At 37.6% G+C, this 14,824-nt stretch overlaps 1 protein-coding gene and 1 pseudogene across 3 annotated transcripts in view; both read left to right on the top strand.

The window, feature by feature from the left end:
• The window catches only part of SNRNP48 (small nuclear ribonucleoprotein U11/U12 subunit 48), a 49,949-nt gene that overhangs the window by 14,641 nt on the left and 20,484 nt on the right, over positions 1-14,824 (top strand). Inside the window, exons 9-10 of one of the 3 annotated variants that reach the window (XM_036085135.2) lie at positions 1,579-1,632; positions 2,601-3,628. In XM_036085135.2, coding sequence (XP_035941028.1) covers positions 1,579-1,627 — 49 coding nt within the window. In that variant the 3' untranslated portion in view covers positions 1,628-1,632; positions 2,601-3,628. Of the gene's footprint in view, positions 1-1,578; positions 2,498-2,600; positions 3,629-14,824 lie in introns of those variants that run through there. The other 2 variants (XM_036085137.2, XM_036085134.2) reach the window with 2 other exon arrangements.
• LOC118531214 (U6 spliceosomal RNA) lies at positions 3,463-3,575 on the top strand (annotated as a pseudogene).

Raw genomic sequence — 14,824 nt, forward strand, 5'->3', positions numbered from 1 at the left:
CCTGAGTGAATTTTCACTCCTAAAATTCTTCAGGGGCAAAATCCACATTGTTGAGAATGGCTCCCACGACCTCCAGGATCAGGGCTCTTGGCTCCCCATCCTTGTATTTTGCCACTACCCCATGAAATACTGAACTATGCTTTAGCTAGCCTAATTACTTACAGTTCCTCATCTATACTGGGCCACATTTATGCCTTTCTGTGTCAGGTTCTGCTGCCTAATTTTTATTTTTTTAAAGCCTGCTTGGTCTTTTAAGACCCAGCTTAGTCATTTCCATGAAACCTCTTTTCACTCATTGAGGCAGATCTGACCTTTCCGATTTTGTCAGCACTCCGCCCACCATGTATATTTTATTGAACTTAAGTTATTACTCTCCCTCCTAGACTGAGCTCCTTGAAGGCAAGTCCATGTCTGATTTAGTAGTATATGCACAGTATTTGTCTAGTAACAGCTTCTCAAATGATATCTTGTCCCTCTCCGGGCCACTGGTGATCAGGAATTAGTAATGCTTTTTAATTTTGCTCATCTTACTGTCATTTAGTTCGTAGGTTTAAAGCTAGCTATGATTTAGTCCTCTTATAAAAATGAAGTATTTGCTTTGTAATCCCTTTTGATTCATATAATGAATGATATTTTGTAATAATTATACACAAATTAACTTAATTATCAGAATTATTGTGCTTTTACTTCTTTCTGGTTTGTTAATGCTTCTTCCATTTGAGTAATTTTTGGCATCTCTGATCAATTTTTATTGACTTAAATACGTTAGACAGCCTCAAATGTAAACATGAAATAATTTGCCTTTAAAGAGGATATATTTAGAGTTTAAATAGTATTAGTAGGAAATACTTCTCAAAAGTGCAGGGCTGATCTTTGATATCCACGCCTGAGGTGGAATGAATTGTATGGAGTTGATAGGAACCAGCATAAGGATATCAGACAATTTCTGAATTCTGTCTGTGACTTTAATATTTTATTTGGAATGAATTCTCTGGTCCTCATGTATATATATTCGAAGTTAATTTTAAAGCAAAACTCTAAAATGCAATTTAAAAAAAAATCTCATTTTGCTTATCCCCCATTTTGTCCTTCAGTTTTAATGATTGATTTTCCATATTTACTCTTAAAAAAATTACTATTTGGGGCTTCTGGCTGTCTTAGTTGGTAGAGCATGTGACTCTTGATCTCGGGGTCATGATTTCAAGCTTCACATTGAGTGTAGAGCTTACTTAATTAAAAAAAAGTACTGAGGGGCACCTGGGTGGCTCAGTCGCTAAGCGTCTGCCTTTGGCTTAGGTCATGATGCCAGGGTCCTGGGATCGAGTCCTGCATCGGGCTCCCTGCTCGGTGGAAAGCCTACTTCTCCCTCTCCCACCCCCCCTGCTTGTGTTCCCTCTCTCACTGTCTCTCTCTGTCAAATAAATAAATAAAATCTTAAAAAAAAAAAATACGGAAACAGTTCTGAATGCATGTTTTAACTTGTTCTGAAGTACATTACTGGTGAATTACTATTTTAAAGTTCTGATATTAAAATGTCCATCATTTGTAATAGTTTTTTTTTCACTTCTGTCATTTCAGGGATGGGGAAAGACATCATAGTCATAAAAGGAGAAAGCAAAAAATATAAATGAGGTATTTGTGCATGTATTAATTACACTTATGCCATGATAACCAGTATGACAACATTTTAATTACAATTGCTTTGAGTAGGAGAATGTTTGTATGACTTGTTTAGTGCTCAGGTCATTAATTTTCAGTATTTATGTTTCAAACCATGAGTACACTTTTATGTCCTATAAGTTTGTTTTACTTATATTTTAATAGATGATTGCTTCCTGTTACAGATTTTGTTTCATTCTTTGTGATAATTTATGTATCAGAAAATTCTTTAATTAAAGTCAGTACTTAAACTATATAAATAATAAATGAATACATTCTCATTTTAAAAAAATTAAACCTTACCGCTAAGGTTAACGTCCCCTTGGAACACACCCCTTAATCCCTGTGGGCACCTCAGTAACTACGGACTTACCACTGCACTAGTGAGCTGTAACAGGGAAAACAACCTAAATATCTGTCAGAAGGGGATGGCCTGCTTAAATAAGATATGGGATAGTCATGTAATAGATTATTATATTGGATTTAAAAGAAATAAACTTTTTATTAACATGGATGGATCTCAGAAACATAATGCTAAGTGAAAATAGCAAACTGCAGAAAGATATATACAAGTTATATTTATGTACAATATAATACTGTACATTTTCTGTGACCATATATGTATGTAAATATATTTTTAAAGGTTCAGAAGGACCCATACCAAACCCGTAACAGTAATTATTTGGGGGAGGAGGTATAGATGGGAGAGATGAGGAATGAAAACCAGGATTGAGAGGGTGGTCAAAGAAAACTTTCGTGTTATTTACAATACATTAATTTTTTAAAGGTATTCATCTTTCACTTGTTAATTAAAAATAGATTTTAATTAAAATTAAAAGTATACTGTCATTTTCTTTTATGTAAATCATCTTTATTGAGGTACTGTTTTTATAAAATAAAATGCACCCATATTAAGTATACATTTCATTTAATTTTGACAGACTTACACCCCAGCCAATGAAGTCATCACCTTGATCAAGATAGAGAACATTTCTATCACCCCCAAAAATTCTCATATGCCCTTTTTACCAGTTTCTCTAGGCAACCACAGATCTGGTTTTTGTTGCTGTTGATTAGATGTATCTTTTTTAGAATTCATATAAATGGAATACTGTAATATGTACCTTCTTCCACTCCACGTATTTTTGAGATTGACCCATGTTGTGTGTGTCAGTTGTCTCTCTTTCTTTTTGTTTGTATTATATTCTGTTGTATGATAGGTCCCTCAGGTGAAACTTGGCCATTAAATGTTAATCATCTCCTGTCTAATAGCAATATCTTGAATCTTAGAAACTCAGGGTAAAGATTAAAAGGTGGGTTCCAAATAGAAATGAAACTTTAATTATTTCAGTAAGTAACTGACCGTGACAGAAAGGTTGACTGGATTTAGATCAGATTGACTATTAGGCTTTAGGTATAAAAAACAGGTCTCAGATTTATAAGTTGGAAATCAACTGTTCACTTGCCAATAGGAAGTCTTATTACTGCTGTTGTACTTAATTTCTAAATAGATACAATTCAGATTTAAAAATCTTAAGGACTTTGGCGTTACCATAATGGTGAACCATGTGTAATTGCTGCTTTTGTAGGTCAAAACCATTTGAACTAATCAACAATTCTATATGTTGTAACTTAATTTATTATTTTGTTTTTCAATGTGATTTCAATGATTTTGCCGAGTGGAAGAAACTAAAGAATGAGATTGAAAGGCATACTTGGATTTTTAGTAGAAGAGAGAAAGAAGTGGGTTGGTGGGCCTAAGGAAAAATAGGATAGATGGAAAAAGGAGATCTTCTAACCAGAGTGCTTGCTTCAACAGTACATGTACTAGAACTAGGAAGGATACAGAGAAGATTAGCATGGCCCCTGCGCAAGGATGAGATGTAAAATGTAACCAGAGTTCTTTATAGATTTTTAAGTGTTAAGACCAACTACTGCAAACTATCCAATAAAATGTAGATTTAGATAAGAGGCTTTGTTTGATCCTTGCACATACTAATTTTCCATGCTTATCTATTTGTGTTTCAGACTCCTTCACTGGATTATGAGCTCTTTGAGAGAAGGTTTTATATCTTTATCAATATAACCCCCATGCCTAGCACAATAGTTGTCAATTTATCGTTTTAAATTTTGGCAAAAGCATTTGCAAGCCCCTGTCACTTAACATCTAATTTTTTGATTCATAAAATACTGATATTAATAAGTACTATAACTGCTGTCCGTCTTACCCATTATTAAGTCCTATCTCAGATGGTACCTTCTTGCCTACATTTATGATGTACTGGCCATAAACAATTTTCTCTGCTGAACTCTTTTAAAAGCACTAAGGATAGTTAACGTTTATTGAGCACTTACTGTGTAGCAGGCTGAGCTTTTTTTTAATATATATATAAAGTATACATAACAAGATTTACCAGTTAGCTGTTTTTGAGTGCATAGTTCAGTGGCGTTAATAATCACACTGTTGTACAACCATCACCACTATACCTTTCCAGAACGTTTTCATCATCCCAAACTGAATCTCTCTCTACCCATTATACAGCAGCTCTTCATTTACCCCTTCCCCCAGCCCTTGGTAACCACCACTCCACTTTCTGTCTCTATGAATTTGACTATCCTAGGGACCTCATATAAGTGCAATCATAGAATATTTGTGTGTGTGTATGTGTGTGTCTGGCTTATTTTACTTAGTGTTTTCAAGATTCATCCATGTTGTAGCATGTATCAAAAATTCATTTAAGGCTGTGTGTATATTCCATATTTGTTCGTCCATTCATCTGTTGGGCATACACAACTTTTGCTATTGTGAATAACACTACTGTGAACGTGGCTGTACAGAAATCTATTTGAGTCCCTGTTTCCACTTCTTGTGGATATATACCTAGAATTGGAATCACTTGGTCATAAGTTAACTCTAGGTTTCATTTTTTGAGAAACCTCCATACTGTTTTCCACGGGTCTGTACATTTTACATACCCACCAGCAATGCAGCAGGGATCCAGTTTTCTCTCTTCTCTGTCTTCGGCAACATTTGGTATTTTCTGCTGTTTTTTTTGTGTTTTTGGTAATAGCCATTCTAATGGGTGTGAAGTGATACGTCTTTGTGGTTTTGATGAGCTCTTTGTATTAAACATATTTAGTTCTTAGGAAACACTCTGAGGTGTAAAGACTAGTATTTTCACCATTTTAGAAATGAAGAAACTGAGGTTCAAGGAACTAAATAACCTGCTCTAGTTCTCAAAGAGAGTGGTGGAGCTGGAGGCCCAGTCTAGGCAGTCTTGCCCCAGGGTTCATGCTCTTTCAGTATACTTACGTATTGCTTATGTCTCCACAACTAGGTTTTAAAATTTTTTGAAAGTAAAATATGTGTGATAATCTTTGAATCCCCAAAGTGCTTAGTATGATTCCTTGAATGATATAGGTGATAAATATTTGTGGATAAGAAAATTTAGGCATAGAAATGCATAAATTATTTTCCCAACGTCATACGAGCAATGCAACAAAGATTGTAATTAGAGCCCCTGCTCTTAACCAGTATACAGACTCTTTTTTTACTTTTTTAAAGATTTTATTATTTTTCTTAAGTAATCTCTACACCCATCGTGGGGCTCGTACTCACAACCCTGAGATCAAGTGTTGCACGTTCCACCGACTGAGCCAGCCAGGCACCCCTATACAAACTTTTATTAACTGTGGACAGTTGAATGGGCTTATATCATGGTAGTGTCTGCCATTTCATAACAGTCTCTGCATATCCACCAAGTTCTCTGAACTCCCTTATAAAATCTGAAAAAATGAACATTTTATCATCCACCATTTTGTTAAATTCAAACTGATTCATAAACTTGCTTTGTATCTTGATACCTATTAATTATGTACCAAAGTTCATTGCAGTGATCAACTTTACATTTCACATGAAGACATAAAAATCAAAATCTCACAGTACCTCCTAAAATTAAGAATGCTTGACAGTTTTGTTTTTTTAAAGATTTTATTTATTTGTCAGAGAGAGAGTGAGAGCAGAAGCAGGGGGAGCAGCAGAGGGAGAAGCAGGCTCCCCGCCGAGCAGGGAGCCTGATGCGGGGCTCCATCCCAGGACCCTGGGATCATGACCCGAGCCGAAGGCAGATGCTTACCTGACTGAGTCAGCCAGGCGCCCCAAGAATGCTTGACAGTTAAATACCAGATTCTTGGAGGAATCTTAGCCAACATAAGGAAGTTGGAAGCAGCTGAGGAAAAATTCAGACCTGCTCTGTCCTCCTGCCTCCCATCTCCTACGTTTGAAGAGGATGTGGGTGTGGTTTTTTAATCTGCCATAGGAAAACAGTGCTTACGCTGAAGTTTAAGAGAGAGGCAGTTGTAAGCAAAGAGAAATTAAGGAGACTTCTTAAATATTTAGACTGGTCTTGGTTGCTTTAATTTACATGTTTTCAAGGTGGTTGCTGTGCAGAGCCCAGGGTACTGATTACATTCAATAGGAAACTAAACTTGTCACTCAGATTGTTAGATCAGTGATCTGCAAGTCTGTCACTTTTGAGTAGGGCTGATTGGATAATCTCAAGCCTTTTAGTGAAAATTAGTTGTCACATGGTAAATTTTACGTAAAATGTTTTAAATTGGCTTTGAAAAATATTTTTGAATTACCTATATATTACGTCGCATGTAATATATTACGTATTAATATAGAAGTGTATGTAGGGTCTTTATCCCTCCCTGTCTTTGAGGATACTTTCTTTTTATGTTTAGTGAGTTTATAAAGGTCCAAGAGTTTTGGTGTGAAGCTTTGTTACATTGAGTATGAAAAAACAAAATCTGGTAGTTTTTGAGTATGTTTATGAGGCTCATTTCTTTTTATGTAGCTTGCTTTTGAGTTGTTATAATTGAGCCAGCAGGTGTGTTAATTATTAAACTAAATCTCACTTACTTCATTACATTTGTGGTTGTGCTTCCTACTCTTGTCACAGATTTGGGAGTTTGGTGTTATGGAAAGTCCTCACAGCTTTTGGGTATTTGGATTGCCACCAGTAATTTCTGTTGCTCCTTTTCAGGAAGGAAAAAATTAAGATTTGTCAGGCTCAAGGCTGCAAGTTGGATTCGTCTTCACTGAGCAAGTTGAGTCAGTTTCCCATCTAAAAACCCAGTATGGTCACCTAAGAGAAAGGATGCCACCATAAAATAGAATCTAAACTTCCAAGCTTACTTTTAGTCCTTTGGTTTAGTAATAAAAGGCAGGAGGCCCTTCTAGTTTAAAAAGTTGCTAGGTGCCCGGGTGGTTAAGTGGTTGCCTTCCGCTCAGGTCATGATCTCCAGGTCCTGGGATCCAGCCCCGCATCAGGCTCCCAGCTCACTGGGAAGCCTGCTTCTCCCTCCCTCTCTGCCTCTCCATTTGCTTGTGCTCTCTCTGTGTCTTTCTTTGTCAAATGAATAAATAAATCTTAAAAAAAAAAAAGAATAAAAAGTTGCTATACACAGCATCTGGACAATGTTAAATTAAGGAAGATTGCAGGCTCCAGAGAGTCCTGCCTTCTGAGGATCATACCTTGTGGCACCAATTAAGGGATTTGGGGTTGGGTTGCTTGAGTACTGTGTTTATGAAGCTACTTTCCCATAATCATGGAACTTTGGTAACCCGTGTTGTTCCTCCAGCTGCAAGCCACGATTTCTCTTCTAGAATGAGAAAGCTAATTAAGGGGAGCTTTCAGGAATCCAGAGAGATGAAGCATGGGCCTGGGCTTTATTTGCTATTGCTAACACTATTTAGTACAAGTGAAACACTTGTAAGTAACAAATTCTTCACATAATGGAAGGAATAGCCTTGATCAAAGGGGGCGCTGGGATGAGTGAGATGGATACAAGACAGTCTGCCTCTTCACTGTGACCCGGGGCAAATTGATCTTTCCATGCCTCCTATTCCTCATCTGTAGATTGAGAATAACAGTGTGCTCTCAAGGGTCGCGGTGAGGTTTAGAGATAATGAATGTGTCTTGCCTCACATAGTGTCTGATCAATGGCAAGTATAAATACCTGCCATTATTTTTTGTAGCACACTTGTGAATATTTTCTTTCTGCTCTGCCTCCTATGTTTGGCTTTGATTAGGGACCAACCTAGATACCTGTCTCATTCCCTCAGAGAATTCTGTCCTACTATAATATTAGCACCCATGCCATACATCTTTGAAGACTCCATAGAGAAGTGTATTTAGGGAAGTGCTTCACATGACCTACCTCCAGGGCATATGAATGGCTGACGAGCATAAAAATACTGAAATACCCCTAAGCTGCTTGGTAAATAACTTGCTGTCCCAAGTCCCACCTCCCATCTCCCCTTCCTTGTCATGGAAATTCTTGACCATCTCCTAGGCACCACCCTGATCCAGCAAATAAAGGGCTGATGTCTAGCACAGTTGGAGGCCTCGGAGTACCCTGCTCCAGAGCTAAGGCTGGTTGGTGGCTGTTCTGATTAATTGGTGACTATGCCGTCAGCCTCTCCCCCAAACAGTGATACCATTGTTAACATGGGATGTATTACTCCATTTCTCACTTTGCCCTATATAGTGGGCTCTGTGTGCAGGTTGCTATATTTTGGGAATACTGATCATGTGGACATGGTTACACACACTTGAATCAGCCACAGCTTCCTGTAGACTACAGTAGTACAAGTGTGGAAGGAGGAATCAGAAGTATATTGTTGTAAGGGTCTCACACTATACGTGTATATTTGAATACAGATTATGGTAAGTGAATATATATAATAAACCCTAGAGAAGCCACTAAATAAATAAAACAGGAATAGCTAATAAGCCATAGTAGAGAGGAAACAATCATTAAAAACAATCCAAAAGAAGAAGATTGGAGGAAAAAGAGAAGGAAAGAACAGACAAGATAAAAAACAAATAGCAAGAAGGTAGAGTTAAACCCACCCATATTGACCTTACTAAACATTAAATGTAAATGTTCTAGGCACTCAAAAGGCAGAGGTGGTCAAATTGGATAAAAAGGCAAGACCTAGGTGTATGTTGTCTATAAGAAACCCATTTTAAATATAAGGGTACACAAATAGGTTAAAAATAAAAAGATAGGGAAAATGTGTCATGCTAACACTAAACAAAAGAAAGCTATTTTACAATCAAAGTAGACTTCAGAACAGTGAATGTTACCAGAGATAAAGAGGAACATTTCAAAATGTCAAAGAATTCAGTTCATCAAGAGGACATAACAATCCTAAATATATGTGCACCTCATAAGAGAGGTTCAAAATAACCTACAACAAAGATAGGACTGAAGGGAGAACCAGGCAAGTTCACAATTACAGTGGAGATTTCAACACTTGTCCCTTAGCAACTCATAGCAGGAGCAGACAGCACATCAGGAAAGAGATAGAAGAGTTGCACAACTGACATTTATAGAACACTCCACCTGGACAACCAGCAAAATACTCTTTTCATACACACTTGTGATAGTGACCAAGATCATATTCTGGGCCATAAAACAACTCCCAATGCATTGGAAAGGATTGAAATCACACAAAGTATTACTCTGACCACAAAAGAATTAAACTAGAAATCAATAAAAGATATCTGAAGAATCCTCAAATATTTAGAAATTAACCTACTTCTAAATAATTCATGGGCCAAACTTTATAAGGCAAATTAGGAAGTATTTTAAACTGAATCAGAACAAAAACACAGCATATCAAAATTTGTGGGATGTAGCTAATGCAGTGCCTAGAAGGACATTTATGATATTAAATGCTTGACTAAGAAAAGATGAAAGTGTTACATTAATGATCTAAACTCCCACCCTGAAACAGTATAAAGATCAAATTAAGCAGAAGGAAGGAAATAACAGAAATCAATGAAATAGAAAACTGAAAAACAATAGAGATGGTAAATAGAACCAAAAGCAGATTTTAAAAAAATATCGAGAGGCATCTGGGCGGCACAGTCAGTTAAGCGTCCCACTCTTGGTTTCGACTCAGGTCATGATTTCATGGTCCTGGGATAGAGCCCTGCATCACGCTCCGCGCTCACCGTGAAAGTCTGCTAAAGTCTCTCTCTCGTTCTATCTCTGCCCCTTCCCCCCGTGCTCTCTCTCAAATAAATAAATAAATCTTAAAAAAAAATTGAAAATGATGAATAAAATTGACAAGCCTCTAGGCAGATGGATCTAACCAGACTCCAGCCAGGAGGAAAAAGGAAAAAGAAAAGAGGAAAAAAAAAGGAGACACAAATTATTGATTGTTTATGTTCACTCTTGATAGAGTGAACATAAAAAAAAAGTGAACATGGAAAAGTTGCTATAGATTCTACAGACTTTAAAATGATAAAAAAGGGAGTGTTATGATATTATGCCAATAAATCCAACAACTTAGATGAAGTGGATAAATTCCTTGAAATACACAAATTACCTAGACCCACTCAAGAAGAAACAATTTGAAATATTCATATCCAATAAATATATTGAATTCAGTTAGAAACTTTCCCACAAAGAAAACCAGTCCCAAATGGCTTCACTGGTAAATTCTACCAAATGTCTAGGGAGGAATAATACCAATTCTTTACAAACCCAGATAATAGAAGAGGGAGGAAACTCCCAGCTGTCCTCTTGATACCAAAACCAAAGATATTATAAGTAAACTTTTCGACCAACAGAGCTCATGAACATAGACACCTTAACAAAAATTTGGCAATGTTTTGCAAACAAATCCATTAAAAACAAACAAACAAAATCTACTTTATGATCCAAGTAAGTTTTATTCCAGGAATTTAAGGATGATATAACATTGAACATCAAGGTAATTCACCATATTGACAAAGAAGAAAAATCCTATGATCCTCCACAGATGCAGGAAAAGCATACGATAAAATTCAATACCTATTTGTGGTTTAAAAAACAAAACAAAACAGTCTCAGCAAACTAGAAATGGAGGGAAACTTCCTCAACCTGGTAAGGAACATCTACAAAAAACCTGGACCTAAGCTTGTACTTAATGGTGAAAGAATGAATAATTTCTTCTGATTGGGAGCAAGGCAAAGATGTCTGCTCTGCCCCTTCTGTTCAACATTGTACCAAGGTCCTCACAGGCGCAATAATGCAATAAAAAGAAAGAAAATGTACAGATTGGAAAGGGTGAAGTAATACTGTCTTTATTCACAGATGACAATCATCTATCTAGAAAATCCTAAGGAATTTACAAAAAAACAACTAGAACTAATAAATTTAGCAAAGCTATATAGTCAATATGCAGAAATCTTATAATTTTTATATGCTAGTAATGAAAATTGGAAATAGCATCAAAAAGCATAAAATACATTAGGGGTAAATTGAACAAAACATGTGCAAGACCTGCACACTGAACACTATAAATCTTGCTGAGAGAAAGAAGATTTTAATAGGAGATATGTCATGCCCCGCAATCAGAACACTCTGTTTTTAAGGTACCAATTCTCATTAGATTGAACAACAGAGTCTATGCAATTGCAATAAATTCCCAGGAGGCCCCTTTTAAAAAAGGCATAATATATTTTTTATTATAAAATATACATAACATTTACCATTTTAACCATTTTTAAATGTACAGGTTAATGGCATTAAGTACATTCACATTGCTGTGCAACTATCACCACCATCTGTCTCTAGAACTTTTTCATCTCCCCAAACCGAAATTCTTGTACCCATTAAACAACTCCCCATTTCCCCTCCCCCAGCCCCTGGCAACCACCATTTCACTTTCTGTTTTTATGAATTTGGCTACTCTAGGAACCTTGTTTAAGTGGAATCATACAATATTTGTCCTTTTGTGTTTGGCTTATTGCACTTAGCATAATGTCCTGAAGGTTCATCCATGTTGTAGCCTGTCAGACTGGCTGGCCTGCTTTCTTTGTTTCTTTGTACCTTACCTTTTCCTCCCTCCCTCCCTCCCTCCTATCCTTCCTCCCTCCCTCCCTCCCTTCCTTTCCTCCTTCCCTCCTTCCTTTCCCTACCCCCTTGCTTCCTTCCTTACTTCCATTCTTTCATTGGCAGACTGATTTAAAAATTATGTGGAAATGCAGTGGACTTGAAGGAACCAGAACATTTTAGGAGGAAAAAGAACAAAGTTGGAAGACTTATACTACCTGATTTCAAGATTTATTATGAAGCTATTTAAGACAGAGTGGTATTGGCAAAAGGATAGACATGTAGATGAGTAGAACAGAAGAGCAAATCCAGAAATAGATGCACAGATGTGTGATCAGTTGATTTGTGACAAGCTGCTGAGATAATTCAATGAGGAAAGGATAGTACTTTCAACAGAATATGCTGGAACAGCATGATATCCATAGGAAATACAAGGAAACTCAAGTTTTACCTCACATCATATACCAACATCAACCTGAAGTTAATCATAAACTTACATGTAAAAGCTAAAGTATAAAATTTCTAAAAGAGAACATAGCAGAAGTTGTTTGTGACCTTGGGTTAGGCAAAGATTTCTTAAATAGGACACACAAAAGAGAAAGCCACTGGGTTGGATTTCATCAAATTGAACTTTTGCTCTTTCAAAGACACTGTTAAGGGGCGCCTGGGTGGCTCAGTCGTTAAGCGTCTGCCTTCGGCTCAGGTCGTGATCCCAGGACCCTGGGATCGAGCCCCACATCGGGCTCCCTGCTCCACGGGGAAACCTGCTTCTCCCTCTCCTACTCCCCCTGCTTGTGTTCCCTCTCTCGCTATGTCTCTGTCAAATAAATAAATAAAATCTTTAAAAAAGAAAAAAAAAGACACTGTTAAGGCAAACCATAGAATGGGAGTAAGTATTCACAAAGCATATTAGCAGACAAAAGTCATATCTAGAATACATAAAGAACTCTTAAAACAACCTCACAAGTATGGACAAAAGATTTCAGTAGACACTCGACAAAGGAAGATATATGGATGGTAAATAAGCACATGAAAAGATACTCAAGAGCATTACTAAGGGAAATGCAAACTAAAAACCACAATGAAGTAAAACCACACACCCCAGAACGGCTGAAATTAAAAGACTGATACTACCAAGTGTCGGTGAGAATGCAGAACAACCAGAATTCTTGTTTATTGCTGGCAGGACTGTATGATTGTACAATCACTTTAGAAAACTTCCAGAGCGTGAGTTTTTCTTTTTTAAAGTTAAATATATCATACAGTCCAGCAGTCTTTCTCCTAGACTGTTCCTAGATTGCCTCTGTGTTGCCAAAGGTAAAAGGAAACATGTCCACACTCTGACCTGTCCACAAATATTCAAGCGGCTTTATTCACAGTAGCTCCAAAGCGGGGACAACTGAAATGTCCATCAACTGGTGAATGGATAGACAAAGTATCTATCCATTCAGTGGAATACCATTCAGCCATAAAAAGGAGTGAACAATGGACGAATCCCAAAAGCTTGTTAAGAAGCCACACGTAAAAGAGTGTATACTGTAGGATTCCACTTACGTACAATTCTAGAAGATGTAAAACCTAGTGACAAATCCGTGGTTGGTAGGGGTTGGGGGTGGGGAGAGGGAGCTGTAAATTAGCACAAAGAAGCGTTTTAGAATGATGGAAATGTTCTATATCACTATTGTGTTGGTTGTAAAACTGAATACATTTGTTAAAACTTACTAAATCGTACACCTAACATTGGTGAGTTTTATTGTATTAAAATACTCAGTAATGAAAAAAGAAAGAATATGATGGCTTCTCCCCTCCAGGAACTCCCAGTCTATGTAGGGAGTCAAGATAGTCTGGAAAAAAAAACTTAAGGCAATGAATGATTAGGAGTCAGGTATAGTTCAATTAAACATGTTCTATCACACCTGGGGTTGGTAGTTGTAACCCCATGCCCCGGGCTGGTGAGCAGTAATGCTCAGCCATGCCATGGGAATGAGGGAAGCAAGTCCAGCTTCCTTGGAAGAAGGAATTTAAAACTGAGGCTTCCTTCGTAACAAGTGAGTGTGGGCCTTCCCATCTTACTTTTGTCAATGTGGAAGGACTCTGGATTCTTCCCTGTGTAAGGCAGCTTGCAGCAACTGTACTTCAACTGGAATACACATAGTGTGTCCAGCCCGGTCCTGGGAATTTGCAAGAAACAGACTTTAGGGCGATCAGTGGGAGAATAAAAAACAACACTTGAGAAGTACGAGAAGGTTGATAGTAAAGGTGAATACATAGACTGCATACAGAAAAGTTTGTTATTCCGTATGCAGAGTATTTGTGGGCATATCCCTGTGGGTCATGGGTTTTGAGTAGCAGACTAGTGGAGATGAAGTGTCAAACCTAGTGGTTCTGATAATAACCCCAAAGAAGCACAAAGAAAAGAACTCAGACCACAAAGGGAAAGGGATCGAATATGAGATGGATGCTGAGTCCTGAAGGGATGAAAGAATTTTCTCCCTGTTACAGAAGATCTATGTGGACAACCCACTTGAAAAACAAGTAACAGCAACCCCACCTCCCAAAAAATATCGCTACAGTTTTGAAGAGTTTGATTTCTTTGGAGAAAAAGTAGAATTTGGAGCAAAGGAGGCAAAATTGATAGCTTTGTTGAATTATGGTTTTATCAAGAATAGATACATTTCCCATAATTTTTTGCCGAGTTAGAGTGTGACTATATACACAGGGCAAGTTATTCCATGAGATACATGAAAAAAAGGTTCTGTACCTTTGGAGAGTTCATTTTATGAGAGGTGATCATTGAAGACGATGTTAGGGAGGGCGGCCGACAGTCGGGGAGGCTGTGCACATGGGGTTGGGAGCTCTGCACCTTCGCTCAGTTTAGCTGTGAGCCGAAAGTGTTCTAAAAAATAAAGTCTATTTTTTTTTAAAAAAAGATTATTTATAAATGTGGCTTTGTTTGACAAGGTTAGAATCAAGATTTGGAATTTTCAAAAAATTCTAGGAAGTCAGAGTTTTCCGAGTAATATGCGACCCTGAAAGGGGCAGTGTGCCACATTTTCCTGGCTCCGGGCTGGGCTTCTTTTAAATGGAAGCACATTCAAAGGCAAAATGAAGAAGCAAGTCTAGATTTCAGAGCATGGGGCTTTCCGAAGTAGGAAAAGCTGGTGAGTTGGATTCTCTGACGAAGGGAATAGCTGCTCCCAGCTCCACCCCCCCCCCCCCCCCCCCCCCCCCCCCGCCATTCTCATCCTTCCTTACCTGTCTTATCTGT

Source organism: Halichoerus grypus, chromosome 9 (assembly GCF_964656455.1).
Source record: "Halichoerus grypus chromosome 9, mHalGry1.hap1.1, whole genome shotgun sequence".
NCBI lineage: Eukaryota > Metazoa > Chordata > Mammalia > Carnivora > Phocidae > Halichoerus > Halichoerus grypus.